This window comes from Capricornis sumatraensis, chromosome 9 (genome assembly GCF_032405125.1).
Source record: "Capricornis sumatraensis isolate serow.1 chromosome 9, serow.2, whole genome shotgun sequence".
Classification (NCBI taxonomy): Eukaryota; Metazoa; Chordata; class Mammalia; order Artiodactyla; family Bovidae; genus Capricornis; species Capricornis sumatraensis.
Genome location: NC_091077.1, coordinates 80,065,151 through 80,084,612, shown reverse-complemented (window position 1 = coordinate 80,084,612; position 19,462 = coordinate 80,065,151). Strand labels below are relative to the sequence as shown.

Below are 19,462 nucleotides of genomic sequence, written 5' to 3'. Positions count from 1 at the left end.
CATTTGCTGTTGACAGAACATTTTTTCTTATTTCATATTACGGACATTTTCAATCACACAAAAGTAGAATAGTTCAATGAGCCTTCATATGTACAGTGTAATAGAGTATTGATTTTTTTAAAACATGAAGGCATTTTGGAATAATATTAACTCTTTAGTCCATAAACTCAATGTGGATCCAGATTTTTTTTTTATCCTCATATAATGTCTTTTATCTATCTTTATGACATCTGTTTTAAAGTCTGTTTTTTCTGAAATGAGTATTGCTGCCTCCAATTCTTGTCATTCCTGTTTGCAAGAAATATCTTTTTTCCATCCCTTTACTTTAAATTTATGTGTGTCCTTCCCCCCAGACGGGTCATTTGTAGGCAGCATATTGAAGGCTCTTGTTTTCTTATCCTATCAACCACTCTGCATCTTTCAATTGGAGCATTTAATCCATGGACATTTAAGGTCATTGCTGATAGGTGTGTATTTATTGCCTTTGTAAACCTTGTTTTCCAGGTAATTTTTTGTTTCTTCTTTGTTCCTTTCTTTTAATTTTTGTTTTTCCTTTTGTAGTTTGATGAGTTTCATTTTTGTGTGCTGATGTTCTCTTCTTTTTGGTTTTTGTGAATCTGTTGAATGTTTCTGATACATGTTTCTCCAGTGTGTTAATCCACTGCTATATCTACTTGCGGTTTGGTTACCTATTACTATATCTTAGTGCAGTGCCGTTCAGTTCAGTGTGCGCATGCTTAGTCACGTCCAACTCTGCAATCCCAGGGGCTGTAGCCCACCAGACTCCTCTGTTCATGGAATTTTCCAGGCAAAACTACTAGAGTGAGTTTTTGCCTTTTTTTTTAATGTTATTTTATGGAATTCTTTCTCTGTATTTTTTCATCCCTGTTATTGTTTTTTGAAGCTTAGTTGTAGATTCCCAATGACAAGATAATACAACTGTTAAAAACATTTCTTGTTTTCTTGTATCAAACTATTCTTGTCTTTCTAAAGATAACCAAAAAAAAAAAAGTTTGGGATTTATCACAAGAGAAACTAAATGCTTGCTTTGTTGTAAAAAAGAAAAACTGATTATTAGATTATATTAGGTTAGCTAAAATACAGAAAGCCAGTAGAAATTTAATTACAAAATGTATTAAGTATTTGGTCAATATTAAAGAATATCTTTTTATTTCTGAGATAATTATTAGATATTTATATAATTAGAATAATAAGGGTAATTTCCTTAGTGTGACATTCTAATCATCTAGTATTTAGGACCTGTGAATAATTTCTAACAAAATAAATGAATGTGATGCTACTATCATAAAATATTATGGATATATTAGCTACATGATTTCAAAATATGGTGTCTATACAGAGTCCTTATTTCAAGTTAGCAGTTTTACAACAAAGAGTAAATCAAACTATACAGAACCTAAAAAAATTAAAGTGTATTAATTTGAGGTCCTAGCAATTGACGTGATGCTTTTCTTTATAACTTGATATAAGCAAGTTGTATAACATAGTAATTAATTTCTTGTGGCTTTTATTTGAAAAATAAATGGAAACTGGAAGTTTTCCATTTAATGTTTTGAAAAACATTAATATTAATTGCATTAAAAGTATTTTTTGGTTCAGAACTTAGAATCGTGCCTGATGTTTATAGGTAACTCAACCCTTTTTGGAAGTTTTAATACTGAGAAAAGTTCTTGGCTTTAAGTTGTAAGAATACAGTTTGGAAGAATATGTAGTTCGATTAGTTCATAACCAAAATGATATCAATAAAGATTTAAATGTCATTTTGAGTATCAGTGCTATTTTTTACTTTTCAGTATTTAGTACACATACTAATGATAAAAATTAACATAATCTGAAAAGAAATTGTGCCATATACATTTTCTTTGAGTAAATAGAAAACTAAGAAAGAATAACTTTTGTTGTCACTCTTATCCCAACATGAAAATAATATTAACTTTTTTGGCCATATTTGGAAGAGTTTTTAGTCTTCTGTCAATCCTAGGAACATTTTACGGGCTGAGGTTGTTTGAGCCTGGTTGTAAAGTCATCCCGTGGGACTCAATTGAGATTAGACAGCTGACCTTAATACTGAAAGGACTGATGACTGACTTGGTCCAAATCCTCCAGATTAAGAAAAACAACTAAAGCCATAAAATTGAAGTTACAAAAATATTTCAAATATTTTACCTATCCTAGGAAGATAACAGTCACTTTTGGAAATAGGCTGAGGATAGATGTTAATCAAAGATTTAACAAAAGAGATTCCTCTGATTGACTAACCACCAAAGTTTTATCAACCTTGAAGATTTTTTGAGAAAGGCTTTACTTATTGACAATTCTAGATTCATTGGGACAAGATGAAAACTAATGATTGAAATTACTTTTTTGAATTCAGTCATCCATGCAACTTCTTAGCTTTATTTTCATGTTTATTCATTGTTAGCTTTAGTGGCATAAATATAAATTTTGATTGTCAGGCAACACATTTCAAAAGGCTCTTCTCAATTTCTTTAAAAAAAAAATTCTGTATTATCCCTACAGCCTTGGGTCCTATAAATATGAGGAATCTGATATTCAAGGGAAGAACAATTCCACCAAGGGATTCAATCACAGTCCACCAAAATGGAAACTGTGATAACCATCTGATCATTCCTGGTTCCTTCACAGGAGAAAAAGGTTTCATGACACTGGTTGGAATAAATACGGGTAGAATATGAGGAACTCACTGGGGACCCCCTTGCATTATCATCAGTTCAGTTCAGTTCAGTCGCTCAGTTGTGTCTGACTCTTTGCAACCCCACAAATTGCAGCACGCCAGGCCTCCCTGTCCATCACCGTCTCCTAGAGTTCACTCAAACTCACATCCATTGAGTCGGTGATGCCATCCAGCCATCTCATCCTCTGTCGTCCCCTTCTCCTCCTGCCCTCAATCCCTCCCAGCATCAGAGTCTTTTCCAATGAGTCAACTCTTCGCATGAAGTGGCCAAAGTACTGGAGTTTCAGCTTTAGCATCATTCCTTCCAAAGAACACCCAGGGCTCATCTCCTTCAGAATGAACTGGTTGGATCTCCTTGCAGTCCAAGGGACTCTCGAGTCTTCTCCAAACAGTTCAAAAGCATCAATTCTTCAGCACCCAGCTTTCTTCACAGTCCAACTCTCGCATCCAAACATGACCACAGGAAAAACCATAGCCTTGACTAGACAGACCTTTGTTGGCAAAGTAATGTCTCTGCTTTTGAATATGCTATCTAAGTTGGTCATAACTTTTCTTCCAAGGAGTAAGTATCTTTTAATTTCATGGCTGCAGTCACCATCTGCATTGATTTTGGAGCCCCCAAAAATAAAGTCTGACACTGTTTCCCCATCTATTTCCCATGAAGTGATGGGACCAGTTGCCATGATCTTCGTTTTCTGAATGTTGAGCTTTAAGCCAACTTTTTCACTCTCCTCTTAGCCAGTGGTAAATGCAGGTTATCCCAGTTCCACACAAATGGAGCATTGAGGCATCCGAATTCTCAAGAATGAAGAGATGGGAGTACACCACCAGGTACATTCTTGGCTATTTCTGCCCTTCTGTTAGAAGGGGCAGCCTAAGGTATCATATCATCCCATTGGTTCCCTTACTCCCAGACAGTAAACTGGATGAAAGATGGACAAGTGACCCAAAGGAACAAAGGCACAAACTGGGATGAACCAGTGGGAGTTTTCTCTCAGTAATCTGAGTTTGTCTTGTGGCACACTGGAGTTTGTGACCTCCCACTGCTGAGGACCTTGTCTTAGTTGCTTAGGACAGTGGTCTTAGTTTTTGCCCTTCCTGCCACCTAGGTGTTCAACATTTCTCTGAATTTTCTGGATATTTCTCTTATGGTAAGTTCTTCCCTAGCCTCAGTTATTTGAGATAATTTCAGTGGGATCCTATTAATACATCCAAAATGTTTCAGAACAAGACAGTACCTAAAGCAGTATCAGTTGGATCAAAATGGAAAATATGGTCCAGAAAGAAGATAATCATTATCAAAACAAGGACTTCATGGTTCATGCCAAGAGAGTTATAAGGCAGCTTTGACACCTAAGGCTTCAGCTTTGAAGAGTGTATCAGGAGACAGTATCTTTATCAGTGATCATAGCATGTCACAGAGGTTCTTTAGTACAATGCCTGGCGTATAGTACACACTTCACATTTTTACTGCTTCTTATCATAAATACAAGGATAAGGGAATTTTAAAAAACGAAAACATTTGATAAGTTTGTAAGACAAAGGTTATAATTATTCTCTTTCCCCTACAATGTTACAAATGGGTCATTATTTTATACAGCCTTTTAACTAAAAAACAACTTCAACATATTTCTGTACTGTTTGAATCTTAAAATTGCTTGTGTATATATATTTCAATTTGAAGGCTAATAGGGAATTCCCTGATTGTCTGGTGATTAGGACTTTGAGCTTTCACTGCCAATGGCAGAGTTCAGTCCCTGGATGGGGAGCTAAGATTCCACAACTTAGTGGTGCGGCCAAGAAATAAAAAAATACAGACTAATAAAACTATTTTTCAAGGATTGAATATGTTTAGACACAAAATACATTTAATTAGAGATACCAAGGGAAAATTTCATGCAAAGATGGGCTCGATAAAGGACAGAAATGGTATGGACCTAACAAAAACAAGATATTAAGAAGAGGTGGCAAGAATATACAGAAGAACTATACAAAAAAGATCTTCATGACCCAGATAATCAATGGTGTGATCACTCACCTAGAGCCAGATATCCTGGAAAGTGAAGTCAAGCAGGCCTTAGGAAGCATCACTATGAACAAGGCAAGTGGAGGTGATGGAATTCCAGTTGAGCTATTTCAAATCCTAAAAGGTGATGCTGTGAAAGTGTTGCACTCAATATGCCAGCAAATTTGGAAAACTCAGCAGTGGCCACAGGACTGGAAAAGGTCAGTTTTCATTGCAATCACAAAGAAAGGCAGTGCCAAAGAATGCTCAAACTGCCGCACAATTGTACTCATCTAGCAAAGTAATACTAATACACGCTAGCAAAGTAATACTCAAAATTCTCCAAGCCAGGCTTCAACAGTACATGAACCGTGAACTTCCAGATGTTCAAGCTGGTTTTAGAAAAGGCAGAGGAATCAGAGATCAAATTGCCAACATCCACTGGATCATCAAAAGAGCAACAGAGTTCCAGAAAAACATCTATTTCTGCTTTATTGACTATGCCAAAGCCTTTGACTGTGTGGATCACAATAAACTGGAAAATTCTGAAAGAGATGGGAATACCAGACCACCTGACCTGCCTCTTGAGAAATCTGTATGGAAGTCAGGAAGCAACAGTTAGAACTGGACATGGAACAACAGACTGGTTCCAAATTGTGAAAGGAGTACGTCAAGGCTGTATATTGTCACCCTGCTTATTTAACTTCTATGCAGAGTACATCATGAGAAACGCTGGACTGGAAGAAGCACAAGCTGGAATCAAGATTGCTGGAACAAATATCAAAACCTCAGATATGCAGACGACACCACCCTTATGGCAGAAAGTGAAGAAGAACTAAAGAGCCTCTTGATGAAAGTGAAAGAGGAGAGTGAAAAAGCTGGTTTAAAACTCAACATTCAGAAAACAAAGATCATGGCATCCAGTCCCATCACTTCATGGCAAATAAATGGAGAAACAGTGGAAACAGTGAGAGACTTTATGTTTTTGGGCTCCAAAATCACTGCAGATGGTGATTGCATCCATGAAATTAAAAGACATCCTTGGAAAGAAAGTTATGACCAACCTAGACAGCATATTAAAAAGCAGAGACATTACTTTGTCAATGAAGGTCCTTCTAGTCAAGGCTATGGTTTTTCCAGTGGTCATGTATGGATGTGAGAGTTGGACTGTAAAGAATGCTGAGTGCTGAAGAATTGATGATTTTGAACTGTGGTGTTAGAGAAGACTCTTGAGAGTCCCTTGGACTGCCAGGAGATTCAACCAGTCCATCCTAAAGGAGATCAGTCCTGGGTGTTCATTGGAAGGACTGATGTTGAAGCTGAAACTCCAATACTTTGGCCACCTGATACGAAGAGTTGACTCATTTGAAAAGACCCTGATGCTGGGAAAGTGAGGGCAGGAGAAGAAGGGGACGACAGAGGATGAGATGGTTGGATGGCATCACCAACTCAATGGACATGAGTCTGAGTAAACTCTGGGAGTTGGTGATGAACAGGGAGGCCTGGCAGGCTTCAGTTCACGGGGTTGCAGAGTCAGACACGACTGAGTGACTGAAATGACTGACTGACATAGATTTTACAGCTTTAAGAAACAATGCTAGAATTATCAAGCAGAAATGGCATGAACCTTTTATCCACAAATGCTGAACACCTGAAACACCTTGAGACATTCACACATTTTGGTCTTAGAACTCTACAGTATAAAAAATTATAACCTCAAGTGGTTTTCGTTGTTATTTTGTATATCTGGGTTATGTGTATCAATATTTACTACATTGAAATTTAAAACTGGGCCATTTTAAAAATATTGTTTTAAAATGCCAAACCCATTACACATTAGCATTAATATTTTATGAAAATAACTACAGTTTCCAAAATATATTTAGTGAGAAGAGTGGCAGTGTTTCATGCTTTTGCAGTCTCTTTAATGTTCGACTTAATAGAAAACAGCTGGATTCTCAACTGTGTTTCTGCTTCAATCTGTTGTAAAATGTTTAGTGGAAACATGAGGAAAATATGGCATCATGCAGATATACATAAAAGGAAGGAATAATTTAATACCCTTTTCAGATAATTATAGATCATCTTTCTTGATACTGTACTCATAGTTGTTGAGTAGGTGGTAGTTTCTTAAACGGTTAGTTGTAGTATAGAATCTGAAGCCACACCATTTTCATTTTTTATTACATTAAATTTCCCTGCTTTGACTTGCACTTTGAATGATTCTTTATCCAAGCAAGACCTTATAATATCATGCACTAGTAATTTGTAAAACAATGATTCGTTGAGTTAATGCAGATATTCTAAGTGTTGACCCATTGCAGTATGTAACATTAAAAAAAATAACATTTATTAATATTACCACTGATATCAAAGTCCTTAAGTATTGGGAACTGTCAAGCTCACAACAATGGTTCAAGTTTAGTTAAATTCTGATTTTACGTGTAAGACCTCAGGTTTTATCTTTGGCGGCAGATACTGTCAGTTGTTTTCCTTTAAGTGACAAGCTTGCTTTGTTCATTTTTGAGAAAATATCTGCCAATTACCCAAGACTAAGTAACTGGGCTGTCAGTTGTCCTTTCAAGTAAATATTTTTTCCATGAAAAAAATGGCTGGTTCAGTTTGCATCAAGGGCTTTTCTTTAAAACAAGTCCTGAACTTCAGTACAACAGAGCTGTACTCTACCTCAATTCCATCACATGGAATCTTAAAAAGATATGTACTCAGGATCAAGATTTACTGAAATGACTGATTATTGCTGAATCATCGATGATATTCCTGTGTTCTTTTTGTTTTCACATGTGGGGCAGTGGAGATTATGACTGATAGTCGATGCCATGAATTTGATTCATGCTAAGGGCTTTCCTGGTGGCTCACACAGTTAAGAATCCACCTGCAATGAGGGAGACCTGGGTTTGATTCCTGGGTTGGGAAGATCCCCTGGAGGACGGCATGACAACCCACTCCAGTATTCTTGCCTGGAGAAGCCCCATGGGCAAGAAGAGCCTGGTGGGCTACCGTCTATGAGGTCACAAAGAGTCGGACACGACTGAGTGACTAAGCACAGCACACCACTATCAACGGCTGGACCTAACATTCTTTTTTCTGCCATCAGTGCAAATGTCAACACAGTGAGACGGGCAATTTCACAAATGGTTTTGATCTCATCTCCCTTCTAAAAGCATCTCAGGGACGCTGAGGGGTTTGTGGGCCACACATTAGGAACCACTGATCTAAGAGAATTGCTGAGGTTTTGTGTCATCCATCAACCATTCATCCATCATTTGTTAAGGGCCTGTTCTGACCAGGTATCATACAAAAATGATGAATAACCTCTCCCCCAACAGCACAGTTGAGGGCAAAACACAAACCCATAAAATAATCGTAGTCTAGCAGAGGATGTGCACCAGGAGAAAGCCCTGGGAAAGTCATGAAAGACCTTATAGAAACCTTGGCTTAGGGACAGAGCTCAATAGGCCCTGTGAAGAGATCACAACCTTCAACTTTAATTCAGAATTTTTTGATTAGCTCTTGAATTCACAAAGTGGAAACAGACTCTCACACTAAATACTTCAATTAAATTTTCTAAATTCTTACTACATTATGTGACCCCAACAAGGGATAAAGAAGAAAGGGCAATGACCAGCCTTTATGAAGATTCTATCAGTTCAGTTCAGTCGCTCAGTCGTGTCCGACTCTGCAACCCCATGAATTGCAGCACGCCAGGCCTCCCTGTCCATCACCAACTCCCGGAGTTCACTCAGACTCATGTCCATTGAGTCTGTGATGCCATCCAGCCATCTCATCCTCTGTCGTCCCCTTCTCCTCCTGCCCCCAATCCCTCCCAGCATCAGAGTCTCTTCCAATGAGTCAACTCTTTACATGAAGTGGCCAAAGTACTGGAGTTTCAGCTTTAGCATCATTCCTTCCAAAGAAATCCCAGGGCTGATCTCCTTCAGAATGGATTGGTTGGATCTTCTTGCAGTCCAAGGGACTCTCAAGAGTCTTCTCCAACACCACAGTTCAAAAGCATCAATTCTTCGGTGCTCAGCTTTCTTCACAGTCCAACTCTCACATCCATACATGACTACTGGAAAAACCATAGCCTTGACTAGACGGACCTTTGTTGGCAAAGTAATGTCTCTGCTTTTGAATATGCTATCTAGGTTGGTCATAACTTTCTTTCCAAGGAGTAAGCGTCTTTTAAAATTTCATGGCTGCAATAACCACCTGCAGTGATTTTGGAGCCCCCCAAAATAAAATCTGACACTGTTTCCACTGTTTCCCCATCTATTTCCGATGAAGTGATGGGACCAGATGTCATGATCTTCGTTTTCGGAATGTTGAGCTTTAGGCCAACTTTTTCACTGTTCTCTTTCACTTTCATCAAGAGGCTTTTCAGTTCCTCTTCACTTTCTGCCATAAGGGTGGTGTCATCTGCATATCTGAGGTTATTGATATTTCTCCCAGCAATCTTGAGTCCAGCTTGTGCTTCTTCTAGCCCAGCGTTTCTCATGATGTACTCTACATATAAGTTAAATAAGCAGGGTGACCATATACAGCCTTGACGCACTCCTTTTCCTATTTGGAAGCAGTCTGTTGTTCCATGTCCAGTTCTAACTGTTGCTTCCTGACCTGCATACAGATTTCTCAAGGCAAGTTAGGTGGTCTGGTATTCCCATCTCTTGAAGAATTTTCCACAGTTTTTTGTGACCCACACAGTCAAAGGCTTTGGCATAGTCAATAAGGCAGAAATAGATGTTTTTGTGGAACTCTTGCTTTTTCAGTGATCCAGCGGATGTGGGCAATTTGATCTCTGGTTCCTTTGCCTTTTCTAAAACCAGCTTGAACATCAGGAAGTTCACGGTTCACCTATTGCTGAAGCCTGGCTTGGAAAATTTTGAGCATTACTTTACTTGCGTGTGAGATGAGTGTAATTGTGCGGTAGTTTGAGCATTCTTTGGCATTGCCTTTCTTTGGGATTGGAATGAAAACTGACCTTTTTCAGTCCTGTGGCTACTGCTGAGTTTTCCAAATTTGCTGGCATATTGAGTGCAGCACTTTCACAGCATCATCTTTCAGGATTTGAAATAGCTCAACTGGAATTCCATCACCTCCACTATCTTTGTTCATAGTGATGCTTTCTAAGGCCCACTTGACTTCACATTCCAGGATATCAGGCTCTAGGTGAGTGATCACACCATCGTAATTATCTGGGTCATGAAGATCTTTTTTGTACAGTTCTTCTGTGTATTCTTGCCACCTCTTCTTAATATCTTGCGCTTCTTTTAGGTCCATACCATTCCTGTCCTTTATTGAGCCCATCTTTGCATAAAATGTTCCCTTGGTATCTCTATCAACCCCAGAACAACTCAACTGCCTGATTTAGTCAGACTGGTTCCTTTTGCAAGCAGAAGCATAGAAACAAAAAAGCCTCCCTTCGAGGACAGGCGGTTGGATGAGCAGTTTCCAAGGTTTGCCTGTTTTCTCTCTTCTCTGATGGTTAGACCATAGGGTAGCTTTTGTTGGTTAAAATTATGACATAATCTAAATATATGTAGTAAAGTAGCAGTTACTGGGGAGTGGGTGTAGTTAAGAAACTGGTAGATTTAAAGAGCTCAATCACGTCCAACTCTTTACAGCCCCATGGACTATAGCCCACCAGCTTCTCTGTCCATGGAATTTTCCAGGCAAGAATACGGAGTGGATTGCCATTTCCTACTCCAGGGAATCTTCCTGACCTGAGGATTGAACCCTCCACTCTTGCATCCCTGCACTGGCAGATGGATTCTTTACCACCAGCGCTACCTGGGAAACCTGAATTAAAGAGCATTCTTCCTAAAGTCAAAATGGGAGATGAGTTCAGATGAGATTGGGTGTGTTCAGTGTGGTATGACCGTAGATGGGAGGTGAGTTCAGAGGCAGGAAGATGGGTTTTTTATTTTTCTTTCCAAATTGGTATCAAGTAGCAATGTTGACAAATCACTGAGAAAGATAGCAATATCTAGCCTCTGTCTTGTCCTGTTTGGGTCAGTGGCTCTTCCTGAACCTCTGTTACATGAGCCCAAAATATGTATTATTAGATTCTTCCTTCTCCCCTATACTTCTCAGTCAACTAGTTTACAAAGTCTTAAAAGTTCTTCCTTCTTAAACTTTTCTCTATGTCTTGAGCCTTCCCATCCCCTTTTGCTTCCACCTTAATTCAAGGCGTCATCTCCTTTTCCTTCTCATGCCATTGGAATCATCTTTGTAACACTCAAAACTGATAACACATCCCTGCTTAAAATGGTATGATGCCTCCTACAGCTTGAGAGAAAAGGAACTCCTTAGTGACTCCACAAAAACTTTTCTGAACAAGGTTTTCCTCCTTAGAAGTTCCTCTGCTCATGTGCTTCTGTCAGAAAGACCATTCCCTCTGTTTACATGGTGAATCTTACTAAACACAACTCAAGTATTCTCTCCAAATCAGAACAGACTGCTGTCTCTTGCCACAACCTGGAGTATAGTTCCATTACAAGAGTTACAGCAAATATTCAACTTACTATTTACAAGTCTCTCTCCCCCTACTGGGCTTCCTTTGTACCTCGAGCTTCCCTGGTGGCTCAGACAGCTTGCAATGCTGGAGACCTGGGTTCAATCCTTGGGTCAGTGAGATCCCCTGGAGAAGGAAATGGCAACCCAGTCCAGTACTCTTGCCTGGAAAATTCCATGGATGGAGGAACCTCATAGGCTACAGTCCATGGGGTCACAAAGAATCGGACATGACTGAGTGACTTCGCTTTCACTTTTGCTCCCCCTACTAGACGATAAGAGCCTTGGGATAGAAATCATTTCTGAATTATTTGCCCTGCTTCAGGAAATCAAACATCAATTAGGTGTCCCTTTTCCCTCCACCACACCGGCCTCACCCAAGTCCCTACTGAGCCCTGAAGTACATGTCTCCCTCATGAAAGACACAAGTGACTGAACAATTAAGGTCTCTGGACCAAAGCATGGCAGTCCAGATGTATGAGGAACAGAGAGGAAATCACAGTGAAGACTACAAGAGTGACTCTGAGGTGGGACGCTGGAACAAGGCCCCTGAACTCCTGCTGCTGAGGCCGCCAAGCGCTCCCGGATCCTGCCCCACTTCTTCAAGACCTGTGATCAGTTCTTCTTGGTTTCACTATTCATTATACTCTCATTTTCTAGATTAAAAAGTACTTCAGCACTACTATTCTCATCTTTCTAACACACAATGTTCCTTGCATTGATTCATGAACTTGTAAGATAGTAAGCTCATACTAGGTAGACTCCCATCTTAAATTTCAAAATGAGAAATATTGCATTTTTCTATATATTCACTAAGTATTTCAGTTGTTGTTGGGTTTGTTTTTTGTTTTGTTTTCTTTTTTAGTTACAAGGAAAAATCTAAAATCCTAGCTCCAACAAACAAGCAAATGAACAACCTGTTCTGAATAACTTGCAACAATTTCCCACTGGATAAATAAGTACGCATCTGGTTGCTCAGCAATCAAATCACTGTTACAGGGCCATAAGCCACACTTCTTTTAAAAGCTCTGATTTTTTGAACAATTGGATCTTGTACAAAAGCATTTTCTAGGGAGAGGATTGCTCTGCAGGCTTGAGAAACTGCATTTGGATGCTATGGGATCTTAATACATTAAACCAGAGAATCTGGAGAGAAAAAAAAGGTGTTATTAAATCATTTACTTGTGTCTGTGAACGTCTTACCAAATATTTAATAATAATACCTTACAATTTTATGTGTCAATTTATCTCAGTCAAGCTGAAATTTAAAAAAGGAAAGAAAGAATTACCTTAAGTCATGAAAACATTCCCCTTCTCTTCTAAATGCTTTATAGATTTAGCTTTCACTTTTAGGCCTAAGATCCAACTCAAATTATTATCTGTGTAGGGTGTGAAGGAGGAATCGTTATCCTTGTTTTCCATATGGACCATAATCCATTTAAATTTTACTTTCAACAGAGTAAATTTTATAATTCTCTTATATAATTTTTATTCCTGCTGCTGTGTGTGCCCTTGCGTCCGACTCTTTGGGGCCCCATGGAGTGTGGCCCGCCAGGCTTCTCTGTCCATGGGATTTTCTTGGTAAGAATGCTGAAGCAAGTTGCTATTCTCTCCTCCAGGTTATCTTTCCCACCCAAGGATCAAACCAGCATTTCTGGCATCTTCTGAATTGGCAGGTGGATTCTTTACCAGTGAGTCACCTGGGAAGCCCTTTCATTACCGAGAACACTTTAAAATATAGTTTTAAATCTTACTCTAAATAACACTCAGTTGATAAATTTCTCAATACAAAAGCATTTGGCTTTAAGATTAATACTTTAAAAAATATTATTGAGGGCCAGATAAATAGTAAAAATAATCTGGGCAAATGAATTTTATTTTAAACTTAAATGTAGTTCATTTATAAATTCAACTCTTTTTGTGAAAGCTAAGCAGGGTCATTTTAGAACATTTATGATGTAAACAATACTTTTTACCATAGTTTCAAAAGAGTTATTCTTTGCTACAATTGTTATAATTTTATAATTATGAAATTGCACCTTTTGCTTTTGGCAAACCACCATGGAAAGTGAAGTTTTAGTTGCTGTTTGACCAACAGCAGCATATTCAGTTGTAGCTAAAATTTAAAGTAGAATGTGATCATTCTCTTTAAGTATTGCGTGTGTACAATGTTTCACGTTATATCTCTTACTGCCATCTATCTACAATGGGTATGATCACATGGTAAGTCTAATAAAAAGGGACTATCTGTTGAGCACTTGCTATGAGACAAACACTGAGCTACATGCTTCCATTGCAAGAATCTCCCTTAATCTTCACAACAACCCTACAAGAGAATCCTCATCCTCCACCCTGCCCCTTGCCCCCATTTTATACAGGAAGGAATCAAGACTCAATGAGGTTAAATATTTCCTCAAATCCATGGCTAGTAAGGGAAAGAGGTGGGGCTGTAAGGGAAGTCTATCTGAATTCAAAACCCAAGCTCTTTTCTCTGCACAGCACCATTTTATCCTCTGGGGGGAAATGGTTGATAAAAGACAAATTACATATCTTAGGACATTCATTGCTACAGTACTTTTCAATAAATCAAAGAAGCAACATGTTTTTCTGAATACCTTGCTCAGGACTATGCCAGATACTGTAAAGATAATTAAGAATGTTCTCTCACCATGAAGGACTTCATAGTCTAGCTAAGGAGACATAACGACAATGTCTGACACAATTAGCGAACACTATCAGTTAAAAGTAATCGTTAAAAAGTAAAATCTGGAGATTACTGATGGTGTAAGCATTTTTGAAACAAAGCACTGTACTGAGGACACTGAATTAACTTTTAGAGTGGGACTATATTAGGAAGGGTATTGAAAGAGCAAAATTCAATGAAGTTGAATTTAAGAATCCCCTAGAGGTTTTTGATTTGGCATAAAGAAAGAGGTGTTTTTAAAGTTTTTTTTTTTTTTCCCAGCAGAATTATCCAGGGTTTCTTTGAGTAATGTGAGAAATGAAGTCATGAGGAAATAATTTTTAAAATTCTAGTAGTGGAACAAGGGCCTGGGACAAGGTGGTATGGGTGAAAATCTTGAAAAACAAATAATAGATTACCAGGATTAAAATTCTGCTCTCCAATAGTATTTTGCTCACTCTAGATAAGATACTATGATCAAAACAAAGAATACAAAACAACTCATTAATATATGGCTGTCAGGATGCTCTGAACAATAAGGAAATTCTAGATACATCCTAATTTAACCCTCATTGCTTTCAGTAAATAAATTTGATCTTGTTATAAGAAAACTGCTCAACCCTGTGAAAGCTGAAAACGTTTTTAAAGCCCTCTTTCTCCTTTGTAGTCTCTGAAATAATTAGTTCTCCAGGGAAAATAAAAGAGGATGGCATATTTTTATGGAATCTCTGTAATGCTAACACCAACATGTAATTTAGTATCTGTATGACAAGTGGATTTTTTCCATTATTTTCAATATACCAAAATATTTTCATTAATGGTTTTAAAGATTCATTTTCCTAAATCATTATTATATAAGGCCCAATGAAATCTCTTCTTTCCAAATCTTGTAGGTAGGTACAGTATTATAAGGACAGAGGCCTAAACAGAGTAAGCGTTCAATAAGTATTTTTTGATTTGATGAACTGGAACATAAATCAGTCATCATAATTTATATGGTAATTAATTCAGATCAGACAAGGAAGGATTGCAAAAGCAAAACATGAAATAATTTAGCAGAATTTTCATCTTAGAGATTAATTTTGATTCCAATGGCTTGTTTAAATTCATGGTTTTGTGGTTCCAAGATGTCATAGAAAACTCGTTTTTTGTCAAAATGATCTCTAATAAAAAGTAAATCTTCAATAGAATAGCTATCATTTTTTCCAGTCCAAATGGTCAGGCTGTACCTGCATCAAAACAAAACAGAATTATATAGTTAATAGAGAAGGATAAGAAACAGTGATGAAGAATTCCAACAAGCCTAAACACAGTCACCCTCATTTGTCTCTAACCCAAATTCACATAGAAGAAAAATTAATTAGCACTGGTGGAACTGTATTTTCCTGTTTCATTCCTTCATCAACATCAAAGGGCTAGAGAGAATAAAATTCACATCGCTATTGCCTAAATTAGGTAACCCTCATATGACTTTGGAAACTCAGAATGGTTAGCACTGTAAATAGGCCCAATTTTGGACAAAAGAACAGAGGAGATTGTGTTGTTGATCAAGGAATCCGTTCCCTACACAAAACCGCAGCTCTAACCTGGTTTCTTCAGTAGCCAGGCCAGAGTCAAAATCATGACTGGAAGGGACAGGGAAGAGATACAATTGTCACTGACATTCCCAACATTCATATCCACTTCTAAGGGGCCCTGCTATCCCTTCTGGGGGTTTCTGTATGAGATATAACAACACCAAAGAGAATAAACCTAGATCTATTTCTGGAGTCAAAAAACAATAATAATATATGCAGACTGATTATGGATGTAAGAATATGCTCAGAAATTCAAATGCTACTTAAATCATATATTTTCATTTCTTCCGGTGACATTACTATTACACTGTTCTTATTAGAATTTAGAGAAATGCAAATCTCTTAAGTATTTTCATATTTATTTTCCTCATAAGCATGTCAGATTCCAGGAGAAAATCTCCAAAGCAGTTGTTCTACTAAAGATGGGAAAACTGTCTAACCAATATATATATTCTTGTTATTACACTGACACATTACTGTCCTTAAGGATGATAACACCATTCTGGAAATGTAACAAAGGAAAGTACTTTGGACTTTGCTCCATAAGAGTATTATGTGACAAACCCAAAAGAATTTTAAACTACAGTGGGGAACACAGGAAAAAAAATAAGAATTACTCTAAAAACATATTTTTGCTAAAATGGCATTTTTATTACTTTATTCAAGCACCATGGAGACAAACCTTATAAAAAGAGAGATATGAATTTAGGTTAAAAGAAGAGCTTTCCAGTGTTATTTTGCCTCTTTTAATCCTCCCACTATGGTATACAAACTAAAATAGGAAAAATAAAATTGCCTAAGGGTATTTTAAATTGCATTCATTCAAATCACCTCTCAGGTTTCATTTTTAAAGCTCTTTCCACTGTGAAATAACACATATAGGAAAAGATGCATAAAGCATAAATGCAAATTTTGACAAATTATTATAAAGTGAACTCCAGTGTAACACAACACAAACCAAGAAAAGAACCTTGCCAGCACCTTAGGAGACACCTGGATATCAGAGCCCCATCACAGCCTCACCTCTCCCTGGGAGTTCTCACAACCTAGACTTTTCAGTTGCCATCTTCTTTACCACCTGTATATTCATCCTAAACAACACAGTTTAATTTTTGCCTGTTAATAAATTTCATATAAGTGGAATCATATGGGATGTAATATTTTTGGTATTGCATCTTTTGCTGAATATTTTTTGTGAAATGTATTCAAGTTGAAACATGTAGCCACAGTTTATTCATTTTCTTTGGAAAATAGTTTAGCAGTATCCACTAAAATTGAAAATATGAACACCCTATGACCTAGAAATTCTATTTCTAGAAATTCCTTCCTTACATAATCTTTAGGCACATTTGCACCAGGATGTATGTGTGTGCTCACATTTATGTATATGTACATATATATATATATGAATGTTCACACCACCAATTTTTGCAATAGACAAAACCATGAAATAATCCAAATATCACTCAATAATAAATGAACTCTGATGTGCACACAGTAGAATACAGAATTCATTATAAATTCTGATTAGAGCCCTTTTGATATACAAAAATATTCCCCAACTCTGCCTAACCTGTTCATATTCTTCATGGTGTTTTTTGATGGCAAGAATTTCCAAATTTTAATGTGTTCAAATTACTCAAACATATCCTTTATGGCTAATGATTTTTGTGTCTTGCTTAAGAATTCTTTCCTATCCCTAACAGTCCTGGAAGCATTGATACTCTAGGAGCAATGATTATACTAAAATCCCAGATTTTGCTTTCTAAATACCACCTGCTACTATAATCAAGAAGGGATCCTTGAAGAGGTGACTGATTTGGGAATTGGGACAAGAACATGATTAGCTTGCCGAGAATGCAAGACCTGAGATCTAGCATGAGGAAATACTGAACTGATTGAGACTGAGGATATTTTTCATAATAAAGGGCCTGTAGTCTTTAAGACTGTTACATGTATGAGAGGAAAGGAAAAACTGAGGAAGAATTTTGAAAGAGACTGATGCAAACTAAATCCAGTGCATGTTCTTAGAGAGTTTCATAGACCACAAGGAAATAAGGATTGTTGGAATGGCTGATAAATTTGAATGGAATCTGGAGACTATAGGGGCAGTTTTGCCTTAATGCTGATTTCCTGGTTGGGAGGCTACACAGTAGAAATACAGAAGTGCATTCTTGTGTGGGTTAAGTCTACACTGTAGGACTTCAGGATATGAGACATCATAACAGAAAAAAAAAAAACAGAAAAAAAGAAAGAAAAGCAGATGGGGGAGAGAGAAGGATAGAGGAAGAAAGAATGGATAAACAATTTGGGAACATGGGTAAAGGAGATGTTGCAACTTCTGTGTAGGCTTAATATTATTTTTATGACAGCTCAGTTCAGTTCAGTCACTCAGCTGTGTCCGACTCTTTGCGACCCCATGAATCGCAGCACGCCAGGCCTCCCTGTCCATCACCAACTCCCGGAGTTCACTCAGACTCGCATCCATCGAGTCTGTGATGCCATCCAGCTATCTCATCCTCGGTTGTCCCCTTCTTCTCCTGCCCCCAATCCCTGCCAGCATCAAGGTCTTTTCCAATGAGTCAACTCTTCGCATGAGGTGGCCAGAGTACTGGAGTTTCAGCTTTAGCATCATTCCTTCCAAAGAAATCCCAGGGTTGATCTCCTTCAGAATGGACTGGTTGGATCTCCTTGCAGTCCAAGGGACTCTCAAGAGTCTTCTCCAACACCGCAGTTCAAAAGCATCAATTCTTTGGCGCTCAGCCTTCTTCACAGTCCAACTCTTGCATCCATACATGACCACAGGAAAAACCATAGCCTTGACTAGACGGACCTTAGTCAGCAAAGTAATGTCTCTGCTTTTGAACATGCTATCTAGGTTGGTCATAACTTTTCTTCCAAGGAGTAAGCATCTTTTAATTTCATGGCTGCAATCACCATCTGCAGTGATCTTGGAGCCCCCCAAAATAAAGTCTGACACTGTTTCCACTGTTTCTCCATCTATTTCCCATGGAGTGATGGGACCAGATGTCATGATCTTCATTTTCTGAATGTTGAGCTTTAAGCCAAGTTTTTCACTCTCCTCTTTCACTTTCATCAAGAGGCTTTTTAGTTCCTCTTCACTTTCTGCCATAAGGGTGGTGTCACCTGCATATCTGAGGTTATTGATATTTCTCCTGGCAATCTTGATTCCAGCTTGTGTTTCTTCCAGTCCAGCGTTTCTCATGATGTACTCTGCATATAAGTTAAATAAGCAGGGTGACAATATACAGCCTTGACGTACTCCTTTTCCTATGTGGAAGCAGTCTGTTGTTCCACGTCCAGTTCTAACTGTTAGTCACCCTTAAAACAGTGGATGAAAAATAAAATAAAAATTATATTTATATTCTTTGGTGGCTCAGATGGTGAAGAATCCGCCTGCAATGCTGGAAACCCAGGTTTGATCCCTGGGTTGGGAAGATCCCCTGGAGAAGGGAATGGCAACCCTCTCCAGTATTCTTGCCTGGAGAATTTCATGGACAGTGGAGCCTGGTAGGCTACTATCCATGGGGTCACAAAGAGTCAGACACGACTGAGCCTCTAACACTAAGCACCAGGTTGGTTTCAACATTGAGTTTATTCAAACTCAAGTACAGGCTATTTGAATGTTATTTTTAACATCTTAGGAAATGTAAAAAGAAAGAAAGGTCCTTAGTTTTTTTCTAATGAAATGCCCATGATATTGATACCCAAAACTGAGAAAGAAAAAAACTACAGACCAATCTCACTTTAAAATGCCAAAATTCTAACTAAAATATTAGCAATAAAATTCAGCAGACTATAAAAGCATGATAAATCTCAAGAGGGATGTGTGGATGATTCAATAGACAAAATGCTAATATAATTTATTTTATTAATATATAATGTGAGAAAATAGGGTTATTTTCATAAAAACTGAAAAAGCATTTAGT

At 37.8% G+C, this 19,462-nt stretch overlaps 1 protein-coding gene across 2 annotated transcripts in view; it reads right to left on the bottom strand.

Annotated features, from left to right (window-relative positions):
• Positions 1-13,203: 13,203 nt before the first annotated feature.
• FAM151B (family with sequence similarity 151 member B) overlaps positions 13,204-19,462 on the bottom strand; it is a 33,665-nt gene continuing 27,406 nt past the window's right edge. For both annotated transcript variants that reach the window (XM_068980554.1, XM_068980555.1), the window contains exon 6: positions 13,204-15,164. In XM_068980554.1, the coding sequence (XP_068836655.1) occupies positions 15,005-15,164 (160 nt within the window). In that variant the 3' untranslated portion in view covers positions 13,204-15,004. The remainder of the gene's footprint in view (positions 15,165-19,462) is intronic.